General features: G+C 37.5%; 1 protein-coding gene across 3 annotated transcripts in view; it reads right to left on the reverse strand.

Annotated features, from left to right (window-relative positions):
• The window catches only part of LOC117323419, a 95,552-nt gene that overhangs the window by 13,864 nt on the left and 57,321 nt on the right, over positions 1 to 24,367 (reverse strand). For all 3 annotated transcript variants that reach the window (XM_033878635.1, XM_033878633.1, XM_033878632.1), the window contains one exon: positions 6,179 to 6,625. In XM_033878635.1, coding sequence (XP_033734526.1) covers positions 6,179 to 6,625 — 447 coding nt within the window. The remainder of the gene's footprint in view (positions 1 to 6,178; positions 6,626 to 24,367) is intronic.

A 24,367-nucleotide genomic window follows, 5' to 3' on the forward strand; every position in this document is an offset into this window, starting at 1 on the left:
CACATCACGTTACTGAGCTCTGCCACATAGAAACAGGATTGTGTGATTTCAAAATACAATAAATTTGTAAAAATAAGACCTGTCAGTAAGTAGATCTGATGATACCCTTGTTGGGGCTAAAATGTTACCACACTGATTAAGATGACAATGTGTAATATGATGACAAACAAAAAACTGAGTATACTCTCGAACCAAAGCTATTTTTGAGGGACTGCAGTGATCTTACTTCTGTCTGTTAATGATTTAGAAGGCAGATTAAGGGAAACATTGGTTTGCACAAAGAATCTCCATCAGTTAGACTAGCAAAAAAAAATCCAGTATATGTATATTTAAACTCTTATCTTTAAGAAAAATATTCCCCAACAAGTCTGATCTGAAAATGTTCCATCTCACGATTTGTTTAAGTTTTTCATGTACATGTAACATTGGTCCCTTAATTCTTCACAAAGAGTCTAAGCCTGTATGAGAGACAGCATAATTGAACAGTTAAATATTGTAGAAAGCAGCTTTTAACTTTCCACACATTTAGCATTTCGTTTGAAATCCACTGTTCCTTCCAATTTAAATGCATATAGCACTAGTCTAGGCATCCAGCTGTGAAAATGCTGATTTCACTTCTGAAAGCAACAAATAATCAAATATATTCCAGCCAGAAATTTCAATTACAAAACAAATGCTTCTGCTAAATACAATTTTCCTTTTGAGATGTAAATAATTTGTCTTGTTGTATTGATGACCTAATGGATGCCCAAAGATAAAAGCCAGTCTGCAGATTTTTACAAAGCTGACACATCAATGCTGTAAAACTGAGCACACTAGCTCTGCATGCTATTCTATCATTTTGTAATGACAAATGAAAAATCTGTCTGGTTTATAAATATCCTAACAACAGAGTTCAGCACACAATGAATTCATCACATCTGCAGATCAGCTCTCTGCTCCGCTAAGGTTTCCATCAACCCTTGTAATGCAGGCAAATGTCTTTAACACAAAAATGTTGATGGTTGTCAATGGATTAAATACTTTTTAAACACACCAAAGGTGTGATGGAATTTTACTTGTACTGGGTCAATCGGGAATGGTTTCGGATGCTGTGTGGAATGATAAATGGTTCTGTAACCTTCAAACAACCTCAGCTTCCAGGTGTTTTTTCTAAATTCAGAGAAGAAGCAAAAATATGATGAAGATAGAATGATATCTAGAAGATCTCTGCATTAATATTAAGGCTTCCTTCCTTAGATATAGCTATTTAGAATATTTGCAGTAATCTTAGAATAAGATACACTGGCATAATGCTATACCTTTCTTTGTTGTAGTTAAGATACTTTGGCAATAAACCTGGCTATCTTTTGCAGTTTATTTTATCAATTTAGCATGGCTATCTTTTGTGGTTTATTCTGGCAAAAGAAAATGGCTATCTTTTGTAGCTTACTCAGGCAATAGAACTTGAATATATTTTATATTTTACTCTGGCAATAGAACATGGCTATCTATTGTAGTTTACTCTGGCAATAGAACATGGCTATTGTTTGTATTTTACTAGTTTAGTCTGACAATTGAACATTGCTTTCTTTTGTAGTTTATTCTGCAACAGAATATGACTTTCTTTTGTACTTTACCCTGGCAACAGAACTTGGCTATATTATATAGTTTACTCAGGGAATAGAACTTGACTTTCTTTTGTACTTTACTCTGGCAATATAATATGGCTAGCTATTGTACTTTATTCTGGTAATAGAACATTATTACCCTTTGTATTGACATGACCAGAGAAACTGGCTATTTGTAGTAAAGGTACCTTAGTAACAGAGAACATGGTTCCTTGTAGTTAAAGATATTCTAAGTGAACTGATTGAGATTAATGGTAAAGTTCCAGGAAATCCATGACCCTGTCAGAACACATTAAATTTATTTTAAGCCATTGGGTCCTGAGATAAACATGTGTAGTCATCCAAACCTAATTTTATGACAGGTGAATTGGAAAACTAATCAAGAACAAATAAAGTGGATTGGGAATCGATGAAAGCCAATGATTATACATGTACATCTCTAACTGACATACAGGAGAGTAAAGATACAGTTTTGAGTATATGGAGTGAGTACCAAGCTGAGTGTCACACTGAGTAGACCAGAGCTCAGTACGGATCTGAGTACGGAGCTTGAGTACAGAAGATTGGAGTACGTAGTTTGAGTACATATCTAAGTACAGAGCCTGATTACAGATCTGAGTACGGAGCTTGAGTACAGATCTGAGTACAGAGCCAGATTACAGATCTGAGTACGGAGCCAGATTACAGATCTGAGTACAGATTTGAGTACGGAGCTTGAGTAAAGATCTAAGTACAGCGTTTTATTACAGATCTGAATACGGACTTGAGTACAGATCCAAGTACAGCGCTTGATTACAGATCTGAATACGGAACTTGAGTACAGAAGATTGGAGTACGGAGCTTGAGTAAAGATCTGAGTACGGAGCTTGAGTACAGATCCGAGTACAGCGCTAGATTACAGATCTGAGTACGGAACTTGAGTACAAGTCTGAGTATATTGCAGTATAACTGGAACAGAAAACTGGACTAATACAGCAAATCCAAAGTACAACTCCGAAACTTTCAAGTTACTGTATTATACAGGATATCTATATAGAGTACTCAAGGTAAATATTAAAACAATTCTGGTATTAAGTAGGTTTAGTGTGCTATAGGTATGCATGGCTAAATATCGAGGAATGACTTAACAGAGAAATCAATTGATGAGTCAATTTCTCGAAGAGTTGTACCAGATAAGATAGCTATAGAGTCACATTAAAGTGGGAGTCGAGATACTTATAGATAGCACATCACCAAAATGGCTGGTGCTGATTGGAGTGTAATGCTGTCTTATTGATTCCAGTGAGAGAAGGACTGACGACATCTAACAATCCACAGTCTGATGTATGATGTTCATTGGAATGATAAGGATCAAGCTAAGACCTTCTCCTCCTCTGAACCTAATCAAGGAACAGACGCCAACACACTAAAGCGTATCCTGAGCCGTTTTTGTGTATTTAACTTTAAATTTAGGAAAATTGATTACCTTAATCCCATGTATAGTACCCATTCACTTGATGCAGGAGAGGCATTTTAATTTAGTGTATGTGATCCTTAAAAGTACACCTAACTCTCGAAACAAACGTACGAAGACATCGCAAAGATAATACTGTTCAACACCATAATATAACCACTAGGAAACACTGGTCAAAGTGGCCCCACTTACTGTACAGGAAACACTGGTCAAAGTGGCCCCACTAACTGTACAGGAAACACTGGTCAAATTGTCCCCACTAACTGTACAGGAAACACTGGTCAAAGTGACCCCACTAACTGTACAGGAAACACTGGTCAAAGTGGCCCACTTACTGTACAAGAAACACTGGTCAAAGTATCCCCACTAACTGTACAGGAAACACTGGTCAAAGTGACCCCACTAATTGTACAGGAAACACTGGTCAAGGTGACCCCACTAACTGTACAGGAAACACTGGTCAAAGTGTCCCCACTAACTGTACAGGAAACACTGGTCAAATTGTCCCCACTAACTGTACAGGAAACACTGGTCAAAGTGACCCCACTAACTGTACAGGAAACACTGGTCAAAGTGGCCCCACTTACTGTACAAGAAACACTGGTCAAAGTGTCCCCACTAACTGTACAGGAAACACTGGTCAAAGTGACCCCACTAATTGTACAGGAAACACTGGTAAAGGTGACCCCACTAACTGTACAGGAAACACTGGTCAAAGTGGCCCCACTTACTGTACAGGAAACACTGGTCACAGTGTCCTCACTAACTGTACAGGAAACACTGGTCAAAGTGTCCCACTAACTGTACAAGAAACACTGGTCAAAGTGTCCCCACTAACTGTACAGGAAACACTGGTCAAAGTGGCCTCACTAACTGTACAGGAAACACTGGTCAAAGTGGCCCCACTAATTGTACAGGAAACATTGGTCAAATTATCCCACTAACTGTACAGGAAACACTGGTCACAGTGTCCCACTAACTGTACAGGAAACACTGGTCAAAGTGGCCCCACTTACTGTACAAGAAACACTGGTCAAAGTGTCCCCACTAATTGTACAGGAAACACTGGTCAAAGTGACCCCACTAATTGTACAGGAAACACTGGTCAAGGTGACCCCACTAACTGTACAGGAAACACTGGTCAAAGTGTCCCCACTAACTGTACAGGAAACATTGGTCAAATTATCCCACTAACTGTACAGGAAACACTGGTCAAAGTGTCCCCACTAACTGTACAGGAACCACTGGTCAAAGTGGCCCCACTAACTGTACAGGAAACATTGGTCAAATTATCCCACTAACTGTACAGGAAACACTGGTCAAAGTGTCCCACTAACTGTACAAGAAACACTGGTCAAAGTGTCCCCACTAACTGTACAGGAAACACTGGTCAAAGTGGCCTCACTAACTGTACAGGAAACACTGGTCAAAGTGGCCCCACTAACTGTACAGGAAACATTGGTCAAATTATCCCACTAACTGTACAGGAAACACTGGTCAAAGTGGCCCAACTAACTGTACAGGAAACACTGGTCAAAGTGTCCCACAAACTGTACAGGAAACACTGGTTAAAATGACCCCACAAACTGTACAGGAAACACTGGTCAAAGTGACCCCACTAACTGTACATGACACTGGTCAAAGTGACCCCACCTACCGTACAGGAAACACTGGTCAAGGTGACCCCACTAACTGTACAGGAAACACTGGTCAAATTGTCCCACAAACTGTACAGGAAACACTGGTTAAAATGACCCCACAAACTGTACAGGAAACACTGGTCAAAGTGACCCCACTAACTGTTCATGACACTGGTCAAAGTGACCCCACTAACTGTACAGGAAACACTGGTCAAAGTGTCCCACAACCTGTACAGGAAACACTGGTCAAAGTGTCCCACTAACTGTACAGGAAACACTGGTCCCAGTGACCCCACTAACTGTACATGACACTGGTCAAAGTGACCCCACTAACTGTACAGGAAACACTGGTCAAAAGTGTCCCACTAACTGTACAGGAAACACTGGTCCCAGTGACCCCACTAACTGTACATGACACTGGTCAAAGTGACCCCACCTACCGTACAGGAAACACTTGTCAAAGTGTCCCACAAACTGTACAGGAAACACTGGTCAAAGTGTCCCACAAACTGTACAGGAAACACTGGTCAAAGTGTCCCACAAACTGTACAGGAAACACTGGTCAAAGTGACCCCACTAACTGTACATGACACTGGTCAAAGTGACCCCACCTACCGTACAGGAAACACTGGTCAAAGTGACCCACAAACTGTACAGGAAACACTGGTTAAAATGACCCCACAAACTGTACAGGAAACACTGGTCAAAGTGACCCCACTAACTGTTCATGACACTGGTCAAAGTGACCCCACTAACTGTACAGGAAACACTGGTCAAAGTGACCCCACTAACTGTACAGGAAACACTGGTCAAAGTGTCCCACAACCTGTACAGGAAACACTGGTCAAAGTGTCCCACTAACTGTACAGGAAACACTGGTCCCAGTGACCCCACTAACTGTACATGACACTGGTCAAAGTGACCCCACTAACTGTACAGGAAACACTGGTCAAAGTGTCCCACTAACTGTACAGGAAACACTGGTCCCAGTGACCCCACTAACTGTACATGACACTGGTCAAAGTGACCCCACCTACCGTACAGGAAACACTGGTCAAAGTGTCCCACAAACTGTACAGGAAACACTGGTCAAAGTGTCCAACTAACTGTACAGGAAACACTGGTCCCAGTGACCCCACTAACTGTACATGACACTGGTCAAAGTGACCCCACCTACCGTACAGGAAACACTGGTCAAAGTGTCCCCACTAACTGTACAGGAAACACTGGTCAAAGTGGCCCCACTAATTGTACAGGAAACACTGGTCCCAGTGACCCCACTAACTGTACAGGAAACACTGGTCAAAGTGTCCCACAACCTGTACAGGAAACACTGGTCAGAGTGACTGCATTAGTTCCTTTATACAAATATACCTTGATAGAATTATTTATTTTTGCATTCATTCTGTTGATATTCCTTAAGAGAATTCATGAGACATGTTTGATAATAATTTAAAATTTGAGTACAATGTTACCTTGTTCAGCATCCTCCTGGTCCGCTGTATCTATTTCCACTTCTCCCTGTTTACCATGCTCGTCTGCTACTCCAAACACAAACTCATCTCCCTTTCTGTTGGCAGCCTTCTGCTCTGCAGACAAATTTGAATTGTCAATTGTGTCCATGTTTGCTACGTTTTCTGAGGTAGTATTTATCTCCCCTTGTTGTGTGCCGTCAGCACCACTTGAGGGCTCTGTTGAGTCCCTTTCTGTTGTTCGTATAGATGCAGAAATTATTTCCTGCTTATTCTCCTCGCTGTCCTCAGGTAAGTGAGAAGAAACTTCCTCTTTAGTGGTTTCTGGTTTTTCTGATCCTTCACCTTTGGTATCCTTGACCTCTGCACTTTGACCTTCGGGTATGATTGGTTGCTCGGCAGAGTTAACAGTCATGGACCTTTGAACCTGGCGTCCTGATAAATAGGTATCTGGAAACAAAAAAAAGAATGAATTTAAACAAAATATAAGAAGAAAAAAAATCCTATTGGATATCAATAATTTCCAAAATCTGAAAACTAAATCCTTTCTTTTTTGTTTTTGTTTTTTGTTTTGTGTGTAAAGTCCAAGAAATTGACCCGAGCTATGACAATATCCTGCAGATCCAGTACCTTGGCAGTAACAGATGGACTTCAGGTGACTTCCTGTAAAGAAACACTGGAGTTATATGCTTTAAAGCCCCACTTTGTTTATGGATAGTATCCAATGAAATCAATGTGTGTGTTTGCTTTGCGTGGCTACAGAGTATTTATAGAGGAAGTTCTCTGTATTTCAATAGCTTAATCTTTATGTGGTTCTATGTTTATGACACCAGCTCTCTCCAAAAGTAGGTAGAACAGTGACTTAAATGGCCATATACACCACTAGCTCAATGTCACATCTTGTTCCCAGTCTCCATTGATTTTTAGCCCTGCGTTTCCTTATTGTACACTCCTCTGATGTGCCAATGTTAAACCTAGGGTGCTGGGCTAAAATCGTCCAGAAAACAACATCCAAATCACCCATTCCACAAATTTAAAGGTAAACACAAAAAAAAATCCATTGCAGGTCCTTCAAACCAAATTGCTATTATGTGAATTCAACAAACAGCAGACTTGTGACTGGAAACGGGCAATGTCTAAATACATACTTCCCTCCACCTGCTGGGCCTGCCCAGATTACACATAGCCACTCTATATACTGTTGTCAGACTGGCATCAAGTCAATCTCAAATTCAATGAGATTCAAATTGCTATTCTATCATAGATTAAAGATAACGAAATTTACACCCTTAATAAAGTCAATGAGGGAGTAAGTATTGTTAAACACCCGACATATAGAGGTAAGTATATGTACATGTTGTTAGCCAAAGGCGAGTGTGATGGGCTTTACATATATACTCACTGATAATCAAATGGTTATTGGCAGCTGTAAAGATATCAAGGACTATATATACGATTAAACAGAGGAGACAAATTGCCTATTTAAGACCCCATACAGGTCATTAATGAGTCCTTATTGCTTGAATACACAAATAAAATCCTAATTATACATCTCTGGGGTCCTATATGCTAAATGTGAATTCCAAATTGTTGCCTACATTAAAAATTTAAAAAACAGTTTGATTAAGAATGATTGCAACAGTGATGCTGTGAAATTGAAATAGAATTTTAATTAAAGAACACCTGTACATACGTTGACAAATATCCAAGACACAGGTGTGCATTGTGTGTGACAACTCTATTATACTGTAAGTACAATCGGATTCTACAGGGTGTGTCCACATCATACTTATACCGAGTCTGATGTATCACACAACAGGCTTACATTCCAATACTCTACCAGACATATATCACTGGTACTTTTGAGGATAATTTTATGCTTATTGATCTACATGACAAGATATTTTTTTTAATTTTCGAAGGCTGTAGTTGTTCACTACATGTAAAATGGTATCCTGTGTGCATTGGAAATTGTAATGCTACATGCTAAAAACATGCAGTGCCTCTTAGATAACATTTCAGGAACAAAAGGTCAAATGGGCCTGGGTTTTACAAGATATGATTCACTGAATTCAGTTATCATAATATATACTCATTCAGACTTACTGTTTATAGAGTGAAACTGATATATTCCAGGTAAACGAATATCACTTATTTCAAAGAGATTAGCATTTATCACAGAATACATCTTGACTTATAACTACATATAATATTTCTATACAGTTTTATTTATTCATTTATTTACTTATTTTTAACCCTTTTCTATTTTTTATTCTATTTGTTAAAAAAATATAATATATTTTTCAGTTTATTAATTTTGGGTTCTTTAAAAAAAAAGTTCAATTTTTATCAGTGTTATTTGTATTTTCAATAAAACATCAGTGACTACAAAAGCTGAAAACAGATGTCATTGACAGGTATCATACAGTGCAGTTTTTACATCTCTATGATACTGTAAAAGCAGGTCCTGTTGATTTGTTCTTCAACAGAAAAAAAAAGTATTGACCATGTGAAACCAAAGCTCCACTCTCTACATTGTAGGGTATGGGTGTTTTACGTGCCAGACTTAAATACAGACAGGCTAATGCTGTAGGTCAATAAAGTCGACATTGGAGAAGTTTGGTGTGGAAACACAGAAACCATTCTCACCGAAACCATCAAACAGAGTTGTACTTGTTCTATGCAGTTCAAATATTTTTCAATTATAAAAACAAATTTGCCCGCTTTTTGTATAGTGTAATGCCTCTATGAGAACTATTAATAGTGTAAGATTCAAGATCGGTTTGGTCTATGACCACACTCCAGAGTTATCTTTAGACTGACTGGAAGGTGGAGTGGCAGCGGGCTTTACACAGGCTGCTTGTGTCTAAAAGTAGAACATAATTGATTATGTGATGTGTATTAAGATAATTTGTCATTTATTACAGCTATTTCAAGTATGAGGATGAAAACAGATTTTACTCCATCATAGGAAGCAGCACTTTGTGTTATTCCATCAATTTCTATTTGTTTTCCTCTCCATTTTAACAATTTTGATAATCCACTAATCAGATCTTATAAATCAAACAATGGTTTTCCTCTTGTTTGTATGAATATTAACAGATGTTGGTACATGTTTGTGGTAAAATTTCTTTACAGTAATGCTAGGTACAAGTGATATATCTCCGTATAGTTAACCTTTCTAGAAATAAATGTTCTATACCTTATTTACTTCAAACTTTGCCATACCTGTGTAAAGTGGATGCCTGTTTAAAGTGAACACCTATCTTAAGTGGCATATGTCTACAGTAAGCATGTCTACAATGCCTATCCCCTATCTACTTTACATCTTGCAATAATATTTATATCTGTGTAAAGTGAACACCTATCTAAAGGGAACATCTGTCTATAGTAAACCTATCTACAATGAGTCTCCCCCATATACATTTCACACTTTGCCATACCTGTGTAAAGTGGATACCTGTGTAAAGTGAACACCTATCTAAAGTGGACATCTGTCTATAGTAAACCTATCTACAATGAGTCTCCCCCATATACATTTCACACTTTGCCATACCTGTGTAAAGTGGATACCTGTGTAAAGTGAACACCTATCTTAAGTGGACATATGTCTATAATAAACATAACATCTTGTAATACCTGTGTAAAGTGAACACCTATCTAAAGTGGACATCTGTCTATAGTAAGCATATCTACAATGGTTCTCCCCCATATCTACTTTACATCTTGCAATACCTGTGTAAAGTGAACACCTATCTAAAGTGGACATCTGTCTATAGTAAGCATATCTACAATGGTTCTCCCCCATATCTACTTTACATCTTGCAATACCTGTGTAAAGTGAACACCTATCTAAAGTGGACATCTGTCTATAGTAAGCATATCTACAATGGTTCTCCACCCCCTATCTACTTTACATCTTGCAATACCTGTGTAAAGTGAACACCTATGTTAAGTAATCACCTGTCTATTGTAAACATATCTTAAAAGTTTTATATAAACCATATTCACCTTGAACTGTATCAGATTAGAATCACCTTACCACAGATATACACACAAATACCACCATGGATGTGAACACATGTTTAGTGAATGGTGAATTTCTGTATATAGTGAACACCTCTGTATAGTGAACTCTGCATAATGACCACCTCGATCCTCCATGTAGTAAATTTCTCTTTATAGGGAGCATGTCTACTTAGTGAATAAATCCTTATAATGCATACCTTTGTATAATTAATTCCTTATAACAGTTAATATCTTTGTATAGTGATTTCCTCAGTATTGTGAATACCTCTGTATAGTGAATTCCTCAGTATTGTGAATATCTCTGTATAGTGAATTCCTCAGTATTGTGAATATCTCTGTATAGTGAATTCCTCAGTATTGTGAATATCTCTGTATAGTGAATTCCTCAGTATTGTGAATATCTCTGTAAAGTGAATTCCTCAGTATTGTGAATACCTCTGTATAGTGACTACTTAATTTCAAAGCATACCTCTGTATAGTGAATTATAACCTCTGTAATGAAAATAATAACATTTGTAAAATGAATAACCTTTGTAACCTGACTATCTTTGTATAGTGAATTATAACCTCTGTAAAGAGAACTATAACATTTGTAAAATGAATAACCTCTGTAATCTGAATACCTTTGTATAGTGAATACCTCCATACAACGAACAACTTGACCACAATCCTGATCCAGAAGGGTAACAGGGACAGCGTTCTCGTTCATCCAAGGTTAACTGTTGTCTGTCTCAGACCACTTATTACAATACAGTGTCATAAAAGGAAACCAAATGGTATAAACCCAATCATGAGGAAACACTGATGTACACAGGCTGGGCACACACAACCAGACTAATCTCTTGTTTTTATGCAGATAGCTTGACTTTTCTGACTCCCTGTGGCATAAGATCTGGCCAGAGAGCCGACAATTTGTTTGCCACATACAGCAATGTATTTATTGGACAGATTGACAGGCGATACTGGGGGCGAGACCCTGGCCCCTGGATACAGTAGAAGTGACAGTGGTGTCATGTCACATGTATACTGATGAGCCAATAAGTTCACAAAGGTCAGCTTTAATGGTCAGCTTATATATCCCATCACTGACTGAGACAATAGTTTATTATAATGCAGCACAAGACAATGCCTGGGAAACGGTTTCTTTTTGTCACTTCCTAGATCTCTCATCATAGAGAAGCATGTGCTGTCTCCACCAATGACTTATGCTTTGTAGATCTATCTCAGACAGAAGTATTACACAACTGTTAGGTCTATCTAGATTCAATCATAAAGTTATACACAGTAAAACTTGTCTATAATGAATCCCATGGGACCATGAGGAGAAAGTTTACATCTGAAATTCCTTATATGGCTTTAAAAAATCTAAGGTTGATCCAAATTCAGGATTTTGATTTTTTTCATAATAAGCAGAAATATTTTTTTGTCTCAAGCCTGTTCATCTTAGTGTTTTACCACATATACATTTCAGAAATAGAAACGTACCTCAATCCTTCAACAACTTTCCATCTTGTACAACATTTTATATACAAAATTATTTTTTTTAAATTCCAAAACATTTTGAGCTCTATTTTGAATAAAGATTTGAAAAATCAACTTATTATCTTAGTTCAGCCCTAGTATCTAATGCACTGGAATATCGTAGGCATATTTAAAGATATATTTCATTCTGTTGCTAGTAACAACATGTATTCAAATTGTCATAGTGATGCAGAATCTAAAGCTACTGCATCTGAAAGCTGTCCAACACAGAATGGTTGATTTATACTTTTGATTGATGTTGTAAGCTCGTCAGATCGACATTTACTGCAGACACAATATCAAGTTTGATATATGAGTCGTTTTCAACCATTAAGGCTGATGATGCCGAATTGACAGGGCAATTAATCTGTTGAGTTTATAGATAAAAGAACAGAACATTTTCTTATCTAAAAAAGCTGAAACAAATACAAAATTCTTGATAAATCTCAAGATTTTTTGGGGGAATTTTTCAACTCATAGACTGGAAAGGTTAATAAGGTCATCTTCACACCTTAAAATCTCTGATTAGATAAACTGAGCTGCTTTTCACCTTGAAAAGATGACAAATCAATGTTCAAAGACATTCAAGGTCATTGATATCTAAAGTAACAAAGATTATCAAGAAAGAAATATTTCCTTTTAGATATGCTCAAGGACATCCAAGGTCAACCACATATGCCTAAATCAGCATTTCCTTAATAAATAAGAAATCAACCAATCATGTGTATATATTTGTTTTCCCCCATTAAACCTTCTCAGAGGCTATCAGAATGTTGAAGGGCAGCAAAGATTTTATTTGTAGTTTAAATTCTATATATAAATTTCCCCTTCAGCTATAGGAAATCATGACTTGGTAACAAGAGACAGTGTTACCTGCATAAGGGCTAAATGCATATAGCATTTATCAGACACTGACAGTAAAAACTATTTGATAAACAAAACTGAACTATTAATTTCAAATGATATGAGATCAGATCAAGAAGCACAAAGCACTATTTGTTGTTACCAGATGAATCATGTTTGTTTACTTGGCTCTGAGCCGACTGGTCAGTTCCCATGTAAATCATGGCCTTCTGGCATTTGAAAATTCTTGGTCTGCAACATTTTTTCAGGTACATGTACCTCTCCCTATTAACAAGATTTATCTCCCTTAGGATATGCCCTTATATATATACTGTCTTTATGCTTATATCTATTGCATGGTTAAAAAAAAAATATCTCTAAAAAATTCCAAAACAAGTGAAAATTTAGAAAACAAATGAATCAACTAAATACCCCAATTATATATCAAAGTGACCATTTTTTTAAAATGTTGTACAAAATTTCAGGTTTTATATGTTTTTGTCTGAAAATTGAATCACAGTAATCTGGATCTCTTTTTTGTCATTTTTTTTGTTCATCCTCTATTTTGCACCTACACATATATTAACCTTTGGTTTCAATAAGTACTTAAATATAATACTTTCAGATGACACTTGGCTAAAAGTAATTTCAACGTTGGCGTGGATGCCAACACCTAAGCCAATGCTGATGGAAAGGTAAAGGTCTTGCTTCCGTTTTCATCATGGGAGACAATTATACCAAAGGAATTGACAGTTCATTCACGGATCTCATTTTATGCCAGTTTTACACAGTTGCCCTAGACATAGTAAAACCATAAAAATTGATAACCATAGTTATATTTTTTTGCTATAAAACCGAGAATATTTAAAATACACTTATATCAATTGGACTTGGCATAGGTTTATTACTTGGATATATATTTCCTCCTCCAGATTCAATCAAAGCTGCTGATCACGATGATGTTAACTGTTATAACATACTTTGAATCTGATGGCCAACAAATAAAACAGACAGCACAGGGAATTGGCTATAAGTCTGAAAGCTTTTGTCTGGACGGCTCTTTATTTTTGTTTCCACTATTAACAAGTCTTCGGTCAATTGTTGACTGACAAGGGCAATCACTTTTGTTTACTTGGCTCTGGGCCGACTGGTCAGTTCCCAAGCCGGCTGACCAGGATGTTCTAGGCCTAGCTGTAATGATTTTTCAGGTGTATTTTGATCTCCTAATCAATTTATCAAATAATATAACAGATCCATTCTCTAATGTCTGCAGGCTGTTGACCGGAAATCTATAAATATGTCAGACTAAACACCAAAACGATCTACTTCTGATACCACAGACCAATATCAACCTACTAGAGCATGTGTATGTTTTACATCAAGGTGTTAAACATGGAAAATTGGAATCGGTGGTGTTTCATGGAGGTTGGTACTAGTAGGGACTCATGAAAGAGTTTACCACAAATTGAGTACTGCAGGGCAGAACTCTTGTACCAAATGCATAAAATATGGGGAAAAAGTAAGAACAATATCTTTGAATAAAATTTCTGCTGAAGAAGCTACAACTACAGTTAATGTGAACAAATTCTACCAAGTTTCATTGAAAAAAAAAATGTATAAATGACCAGCAAAGTGTAAAATTGGAGAGTGCATGCTTTCTATTCAGTCCCTATAATAAGAGGCCAAAGAGGTGCACAAGCCCCTGAGCAGCAGGGAAATTTTTCATTAGTCTTTTCAAGTGTACTTAACTTTTCAACTTCCTCTCCAAGAGTATTTTTCACTGTCATTCCTTTTGAATTTTTCTATTATTCTTTCCATGGGAATTTTTCATTAATCTTTTCTATGATATTGTAGATTTTCATTACATAAACTACATGATGCATGCCATTATTATTCAAAATTTAGTAAAATTCTGTTAAATGAGAGAAAGTGATCTGAACTGCATAAAGAACATTAGTCTTTTTAGATCTTTCATGTTGTTACAGCATAATTTTGTCCGTTTTTTTCAATGTCAACCTAACCAAATTGTCCAGCGATTCAGTATTGGACAGAAAATAGTAATACACAGACAGGAAGGAGAGCAGACAGCTCACTGGCCATAGGCATATCACATATATATGTAACACAGCAAGTCCCCTGTTAAAACGTATACAGTAGTTAACACCAACGAAGACTCACAAAACCATCTCCCCCTGTATTGCTGCGGTATATACCACAACTATGTGCACACTTCAAACTAAACAATGATTAAAAATCTGTTACTTCACAAACAAAAACAACAAACATGTCAACAGAAGTGGATTTTGAGAACCACCACCTGGTGCAATGAGCCATTAATTTATCATCATGACAACAAAACCCGAAAAATCTCCCAAGAATACTACAGAAAGTGTGCTCAATGTGTCACCAGTCACCCGTGTCAGTATATACCATACGGCTGGGTAGTTGTCTCCCCTAAATCTGCGCCAGGATTTGCTCTGGGACTGGAGGTGAGACTCGGCACTGACCGCAACTGCTGCAGACTCAGGCGCAACTCTTGAAAATAAAGTCACTATGCACGATATAATTAACATAGACTCATATATACACATATCTATAGAAACCCTTAATATGATGAACAGACAGTAACATCTCACAGCAGAGTATACGTATTTTATTTGACCAAGATGAAGGAAAGAGATAACAAGACGAAATAGTCAAATATAAATGGACATGAAATGACATACTTCCATGGAGGAAGAATAAGACTACAGATATCTCTAACACAAGACAAGGTTAAGACTACAGATATCCCTAACACCAGACAAGGTTAAGATTACAGATATCTCTAACACAAGACAAGGTTAAGACTACAGATATCCCCCAACACCAGACCAGAGTAAGACTACAGATATCCCCAACACCAGACCAGAGTAAGACTACAGATATCCCCAACACCAGACCAGAGTAAAACTACAGATATCCCACAACACCAGACAAGATGAAGACTACAGATATCCCTAATACAAGACAAAGTTAAGACTACAGTTATCCCACACAAAAGACCTGAATAAGACTACAGATATTCCACAACACCAGACCAGAGTAAGACTACAGATATCCCACAACACCAGACCAGAGTAAGACTACAGATATCCACAACACCAGACCAGAGTAAGACTACAGATATCCCCCAATACCAGACCAGAGTAAGACTACATATATCCCCAACACCAGACCAAAGTAAGGCTACAGATATCCCCAACATCAATCCAATATAAGACTACAGATATACCTCAACACCAGACATGTATAAGACTACAGATATCCCGAACACCAGACCAGAGTAAGACTACAGATATCCCCCAACACCAGACCACAGTAAGGCTAGATATCCCTCAACACCAGACCAGAGTAGGACTACAGATATCCCCCAACACCAGACCAGAGTAAGACTACAGATATCCCCAACACCAGACCAGAATGAGACTACAGATATCTCCCAACACCAGACCAGAGTAAGACTACAGATATCCCCCAACATCAGACCAGAGTAAGACTAGATATCCCCCAGCACCAGACCAGAGTAAGACTACAGATATCCCAAACACCAGACCAGAGTAAGACTACAGATATACCCCAACACCAGACATAAATAGGACTACAGATATCCCCCAACACCAGACATAAATAAGACTACAGATATCCCTCAACACCAGACCAGAGTAAGACTAAAGATATCCCCAACACCAGACCAGAGTAAAACTACAGATATCTCTAACACCAGACCAGAGTAAGACTACAGATATCCTCAACATCAGACCTGAGTAAGACTACAGATATCCCCCAACATCAGACATGTGTAAGACTGATATCCCCCAACACCAGACCAGAGTTAGACTACAGATATCCCCAACACCAGACCAGAGTAAGACTGCAGATAACCTCCAACACCAGACCAGAGTAAGACTTCATATATCCCTCAACATCTGACAGTGTGTAAGACTACAGATATCCCCCAATACCAGACCAGAGTAAGACTACAGATATTTCCAACACCAGACCAGAGTAAGACTACAGATATCCCCAACATCAGACCAGAGTAAGACTACAGATATCCCCAACACCAGACCAGAGTAAGACTACAGATATCCACAACACCAGACCAAACCAGAGTAAGACTACAGATATCCCAAACACCAGACCAGAGTAAGACTACAGATATCCACAACACCAGACCAGAGTAAGACTACAGATATCCCCTAACACCAGACCAGAGTAAGACTACAGATATCCCCTAACACCAGACCAAACTAAGACTACAGATATCCCTAACACAAGACCTAAATAAGACTACAGATATCCCCAACACCAGACCAGAGTAAGACTACAGATATCCCCCAATACCAGACCAGAGTAAGACTACAGATATCCCTCAACACCAGACCAGAGTAAGACAACAGATATCCCTAACACAAGACCTGAGAAAACTACAGATATCCCCAACACCAGACCAGAGTAAGACTACAGATATCCCCAACACAAGACCTGAGAAAACTACAGATATCCCCAACACCAGAACAAAATAAGACCACAGGTATCCCCAACACCAGACCAGAGTAAAACTACAGATATCCCCCCAACACCAGACCAAAGTAAGGCTACAGATATCCCTCAACACCAGAGCAGAGTAAGACTACAGATATCCCTCAACACCAGAGCAGAGTAAGACTACAGATATCCCTCAACACCAGACCAGAGTAAGACTACAGATATCCCTCAACACCAGACCAGAGTAAGACTACAGATATCCCTAACACAAGACCTGAGAAAACTACAGATATCCTCCAACATCAGACCAAACTAAGACTACAGATATCCCCAACACCAGACCAGAGTAAGACTACAGATACCCCTCAACACCAGACCTGAGAAAACTACAGATATCCTCCAACATCAGACCAAACTAAGACTACACATACCCCCTTAACCAGGCCAGACAGTGTACAGCTATCCACTCAGTACAACATGTATACAGGTGACTATCAGTAATTGCCTAACATCTAATCATCTGCCATAAGTGATTACATCCTCCTCTATTATTAATCACCATTTGAGGCTATCAGGTCTGGAGTGTAATCTCTATCATAGGTTGAACCAAGTCAATGAAGTACCTTACTTTCTGTACAGTAAAATTCATACAATTGCTAATTTTGGAGAAGAAAAAAGTACCAGAATATGGAGCAAGGCAACGCTAAGAGCGACCTAGATATAGACAGATGTATTGATTAAAAAGCTTCTTCTGAGAAAACAAACTGGTGGGTCCACAGTGACGTAATCACTCCCCATGCTGTAATACCTATCATGGAGCTGTAATGCCGATACATAACACTGATGTACAGACCAATAATCGTAGTGAACTTTCCCATTCGATCACAATGTATTTTCAGCATAAAGGCCTGTAGGTTACATGTCTGTGTATATATATCCGACCCTGGTGATATGTCTCCATACTGAGAATCACAACATGTACAGTTCCATTTATTTCTAATGTAAAAACCCCACGTACAATGGTCAAAGCACACATTAATATGGCAAACATGTTTACAAACCTCCACACATTGATCCATACACAAAGATAGACAATATATCCATAAACAATGTCTGAAAAAAACCCCAAAATGTTCTTAACCCTTAATGTTTTTTATTTGTAGGTTAAGCTGATAGGAAATATTAATTTAGAAATGACGGAAAATGTAGTATTTTAATCTTACAAGACCAATTTTCAGAATTTCTTAAAAAAGTTAGTTTTTACCAAAATCCAATTATCTAGTCTTTGTCTTCATTAGCTGTAGAAGCTAGAACAAATGTGATAAATCTTCAAAGTGGAAAAGGAAATCGAATATGGCAGAAATATATATTCCATGTATTCACTTTCCAGAAAATGAAAAAAAGATATGTAAATTATGTCAAAAACATCAATTCTGATAAAAAAAATAATAACATTTTTCAACTGAAACATATGATACTAAAGAAAATGTACTATAAATCTGAGAATCCATATTTTTTCATCAGAGTTTAGATAGTAAATCAGGTCCTACATATCAAACACAGACAGTGTGTCATATATATCAGGATTTTTTCATTTGTTGGGGATATTGGGCCTATTTCATTTCATTTTGGGAAGGAAATTGGTGAATTGGAAATAAAATCTTAAAGATTAAACTACAAATTTGAGGAATTTCGCTTCAATATATGAAATTATTTCAATTGTGAATAGGGGTTTTTTTTGTGAATAGTTTCGGTCTGAGAAAGCCATCAGAAAAAGCCCTGTAAAAAATTGCTATCTTTTTCATAATTTCAGAGAATTGATTTTGTGATACATGTACCTAGAGAAGGAAAGAACACCTTTCTTCATTCTACAAATTCCAAATAGAAGAGGAAGAGAGAAGTTTAAATGATATCAGATTTTTACACCTATGATAGTGTATGGAAATGCAGTGAAGAGACTCCCATCCAAGAAACCTTGTAGCTATCCTAGACCTGAGAAATTCTCCTGGAGTGACAACTACCTATATTAGTGGAATCATACACACCATTCTCATACCAGGGCTCTATGTCTGAAAGAGAAGCGATTGGTTTTAACTCCAGCTGGCTTTACAAGGAGCCAGGCCTGTAGTGAAGGGGCCACATGGCCACCATGTGGCTACATATTCTACCCAAACCATACTCTCAAATGAAACCGACAGAATCTTAATAATCAATTGTTTTGTGTTCGTTCTGAAAATTTAGGACCATAATGAGAAATCTTGTGCATTACATGCATTAAACATACAATAGAGATATTCCTTTTACTAGCTGGCACGTCCAACATATACGTACAGATTGCTGTTTGAGGCTCGATCTAGATACTCATTATGCAGAGCAATACATGTAATATCGTTATCTGGATAAATTCATTACTTAACTGTACAAAACCACGGTCATATTACTAATGTATAACAAAATATCGAGGAGTAGAATACAGTGTATTATCTGAGATATATTCATTAGCACTATAGTGATGCCGTCTTTCAGTGGTGAATGAACTACCCTGATAAAATAGCAATACATAACAACATGCTCGTACAATAAATTCAGCATCTGATCAGGGTCAGTTTTCTGATACGTACCTGTTTGTTACCCATGAAGACAGAAGCCAGTGACAGAATCCACGACTAATTCCACAAAAAACATTATCAGTATTGCTATATATAAGGCCGAGCAGACAATAAAGCGGTGTTTTGTAGCTGTTTGTTAGTGCTACTGTCGAGAGAACGTATCTGAGTGGTAATTAATTGTTATGCGGTGGACAGAGAAAGCCCTCCAGCTCTCTAATCCAAGTGTGACGCAATGCTTCTTTTTACATGGCCACCAGCAAATCTATACAACTCCACCTCATGTGGAAATGTTTTACATCAGTTTTAAATTACAAATTTCTTCAGGGTATTCCTGTTTCTTTCATTTTCACTGATTTCAACATTTAAAGATTTATAAGTGTCCTCAACACTTACATTTTTAATCACCTTAAACATTAAAAAGAATTTATCTACTGGTAACCATAACAGTATACCAATGAGTAAGATATATCCAGGGGCTATATGATAAGTATATAGACATTGAGATATTTTTGGGAGTCATTTTTTATCCTGTAAAAAGGGCAGGGGGAAACAAATAAGCTTTGAATCAAAGCAGTAAACATCAGCTTATTGCAGCTGATTTAAATAGCTTTTGTTAGGCTTATTACTGAGCTGTAACATAAAATAGGATGGGCTTATTACCAAGTACTGGCTTATTGTCTGAAACATATAGTATATATCAAGTAAATTGTAGAATTCTTCTTACATTGGTATATAGTACTTATATCAAGCTATAATATTTTCATTAAGGAGAGACAATTATATACTACAGTAGCTATTACTTATATTCCCTTACAGATCATGACTCAAATTATCTATAACCATACGTCATTTCGCCTGAGGGACAGGCAATTCATGTCTAGTTGGGACTATATTTAAGGTGAGATGCTAAACATAGTATTTCTGTTCGCCAAATGATTAAATTATATCCATATATATAATATATACTAACATTATCAATTGGATGCACAGCCCACTGCTCCCAGTGGTAAACCTGTTACATGTATTTCAAAATATGAAAACACAGTTTTTCTTTATAAAACCTTCTGATTATTCAAACCAACGCAGAAAAACACACTCAAATTAAATCTAATACTCGATTAAATAGGATGTTAAGATAAAAAAAATAATGAAATCTAAACAAAATATGAAAATTCAAAGAAACTTTATTTCAAAATCAGTATGAATCGTGCCCAGAGATAAAATCCTCGTTATACCGCTGGGTAGGTTAATAAAGTGTTCAGTGTGTATCAGCTATTTATTAACAAGCATCCTCCTAACAAAATAGGTCATCCATCTGCAAGCTATATTTGAATCTAGAAATATATGTTTTTTATTTATTTTTAAATAAAAACAATACAATCCTGAACTAGATTTCTGGCATCTTTTGATATACTCAATTAATCACGGGAGACAAAATCTCAATTTACACAAATTGGAGTATCTGTGTTTTTGTTTCAATGCCTGCAGGGAGAGGATAAAACATCTGTACCCGATAGCTTTAAGGCATCTGTGATTTTGATATAAGGATCTAAGGAAAACTTAGACTGGCTACAAGCCCCTAGTTTTTGTAAAGAATTGACCAGCTTAGTTCTTATCTCCCCTTGTTTGAATCTTAGGATCTAGTTTGGTTTATTTTAACGTCCTATTAACAGCCAGGGTCATTTAAAGATGTGCCAAATATTGGAGGTGGAGGAAAGCCGAATACCAGGAGATAAACCACAGGCCTACGGTCAATACCAGGCAACTGCCCCGCACGGGTTTCAAACTCGCAACCCAGAGGTGGAGGGCTAGTGATAAAGTGTCATGACACCTTAACCACTTGGCTTAGATCAAAATATATCTAAGACACTAAAACTACAAGGCTTAATAATCTATATATTCTGGAGGCAATTAATAAAGTTGCTTCTTTTTCTTTGAATTATTTTTTTTTTAAATAAGCATTTGTTAAAATTGGCTTGGTGCAAAAATGTCTTTGACACCAATCATAGACTGAGATGGCCATTTTGGATTTCAAATCACCTTCAGAAATAGGAACGTGTCATATATGATGACAATTTGCTCAAATTTTGATTACATGTGCTAGGCCTAAATAGAATCAGAGAAGTAACTTGTTTAGTTTTGTTTATCCATAGTATATAACATGCAGAGCCATTCCTATTATAATCTTATAATGGAATATACAACATTTAAGTTCCTTTTATCATTTCATTCTAAATATGGTTCAAAATTACTCCTCCTGAACTCAGAAATTAATGTAACGTCCTCTCCACCCACCTTTGTCCAACTCTATTCCTCATTGGGCCCCAACACCCCTCTGATTTGTGGAGGCCATGGATTTACTTTCATATGAAAGACATTGATATTATTTGGTCCAGAGATGCACCATGATAAATGAGGTTGAAATCTCTTCTCCAGAAGGGACTCTAAATTGACTGTAAATTAAAAACAAATTCAGACTAGTTTAACTGACTATGGTGAAGTTAGGACTGTTTCACTTTCACACAAGAGACTAACATAGCGATGTCAGCTCGTAGATTCCTATAAATCTGGCAACACTGATTATCTAACAAAACAATTAAGGAAAACAAGAAATCTAATTAAGTTGGAGTGTTTGATCACAGGAAGGCAATATGTCACTAGTGTAATAGCTATATGGAAACACTTGAAATCAGCCGTAAACATATAGAGATAAACGAACGTACCTGTGAGTGTGGGTCGAGGGATGTCAGGTGTAAGGTATACACTTACCCAGACAATAAAATTGTAAGCACCAGGATGTGCATATTGCTTAACAGTTCACATTAACCTGCTTCAAAATATTTATGTTTCATACAAAAGCCTGCATGTAATAAAACACATAGTTAAGAAGCAGCAGGAAGTGAAATGCCCCGTCAGCTATAGACTATAGTCATTACACACCGAACGAGTCATTTCTGCGGAATTCCCAGTAATTAGAACTCTTATTTTTAATTATTCATTTTGAAAAAAAAAATATCGTGAAATTGAAATCATAATTTAAGCTACTATGAGCATTTTTTCAGTTGCAACAAAGAAAATATTTGTAACAGATATCATAATTATAATTTACTTTAGAAACATAAACATATCATGGTTCTTTCAGTGGTATACGTGCTGTGACAGCTCAGTTGATGAGAGTGCCGCCTTGTAAGATCTGAGGTGAATGGTTCAACTCGAACTACCCAACACAGTTTGTGTTTCTCGGAAAGCTGAGAAACCAGCCGGTCTGTGCTGTCTTGATTGTGTCCTTGGGCAAGATACTTTAAACATAGCTGTTCTGGATGGTATGTGACAGGCCTCCCGTATATTGTTCAGTAAGGTAGTCACCAACTACTATAAGGAAACTCGCCTCAAAATGACCCTTTTAAAAACATTGTTTCAGAAGCACACGCTAAACTTTGTTTATTTTACAAGTAACAATTGGGAAACAAATCATACAAACTGATCTTAATGACTCTTGTTGAATTGGCCCGGGTGGAAGCACATGAGGAGTCTTTCTTACAGTGGGACAAAACCAGAGTACAGTACCCTGAGAAAACCCAAGTGGTCAGGCAGACCTTTTCATGTCTGATTAGTTGACCATAATGGAACAGGTGAAAGACGAGTGTGTTACCACTGTGCCACCTAAAGGTGAAAGACGAGTGTGTTACCACTGTGCTACCTAAAGGTGAAAGACGAGTGTGTTACCACTGTGCCACCTAAAGGTGAAAGACGAGTGTGTTTACCACTGTGCCACCTAAAGGTGAAAGACGAGTGTGTTAGGTACCACTGTGCCACCTAAAGGTGAAAGACGAGTGTGTTACCACTGTGCCACCTAAAGGTGAAAGACGAGTGTGTGTTACCACTGTGCCACCTAAAGGTGAAAGACGAGTTTGTTAGGTACCACTGTGCCACCTAAAGGTGAAAGACGAGTGTGTTACCACTGTGCCACCTAAAGGTGAAAGACGAGTTTGTTAGGTACCACTGTGCCACCTAAAGGTGAAAGACGAGTGTGTTACCACTGTGCCACCTAAAGGTGAAAGACGAGTGTGTGTTACCACTGTGCCACCTAAAGGTGAAAGACGAGTGTGTTACCACTGTGCCACCTAAAGGTGAAAGACGAGTGTGTTACCACTGTGCCACCTAAAGGTGAAAGACGAGTGTGTTACCACTTTGCCACCTAAAGGTGAAAGACGAGTGTGTTACCACTGTGCCACCTAAAGGTGAAAGACGAGTGTGTTTACCACTGTGCCACCTAAAGGTGAAAGACGAGTGTGTTAGGTACCACTGTGCCACCTAAAGGTGAAAGACGAGTGTGTTACCACTGTGCCACCTAAAGGTGAAAGACGAGTGTGTTTACCACTGTGCCATCTAACCACAAGGACAAGTTTAACACTTAATGACATACAAGACTATTGATGGCTTGATGTTATAACTTAGACGTGGGGGACTTTTTTAATTGGTCACCAAGAAAGTGTCAGACAATTACTACTTCCTCTAGGTACACACAGAAGCCTATTTTCCAAAACTCAAAGACATCGTTAAAAAAAAAAAAAAAAGTACTTTGCTTACCAAATGTGACAGGAATAAAACCGAAGTGTTTTTATTGCAAAAACTTCAAAAGAAGAAAATAAAATAGGGA

The sequence above is a fragment of the Pecten maximus genome, chromosome 3, assembly GCF_902652985.1.
Source record: "Pecten maximus chromosome 3, xPecMax1.1, whole genome shotgun sequence".
Lineage (NCBI taxonomy): Eukaryota > Metazoa > Mollusca > Bivalvia > Pectinida > Pectinidae > Pecten > Pecten maximus.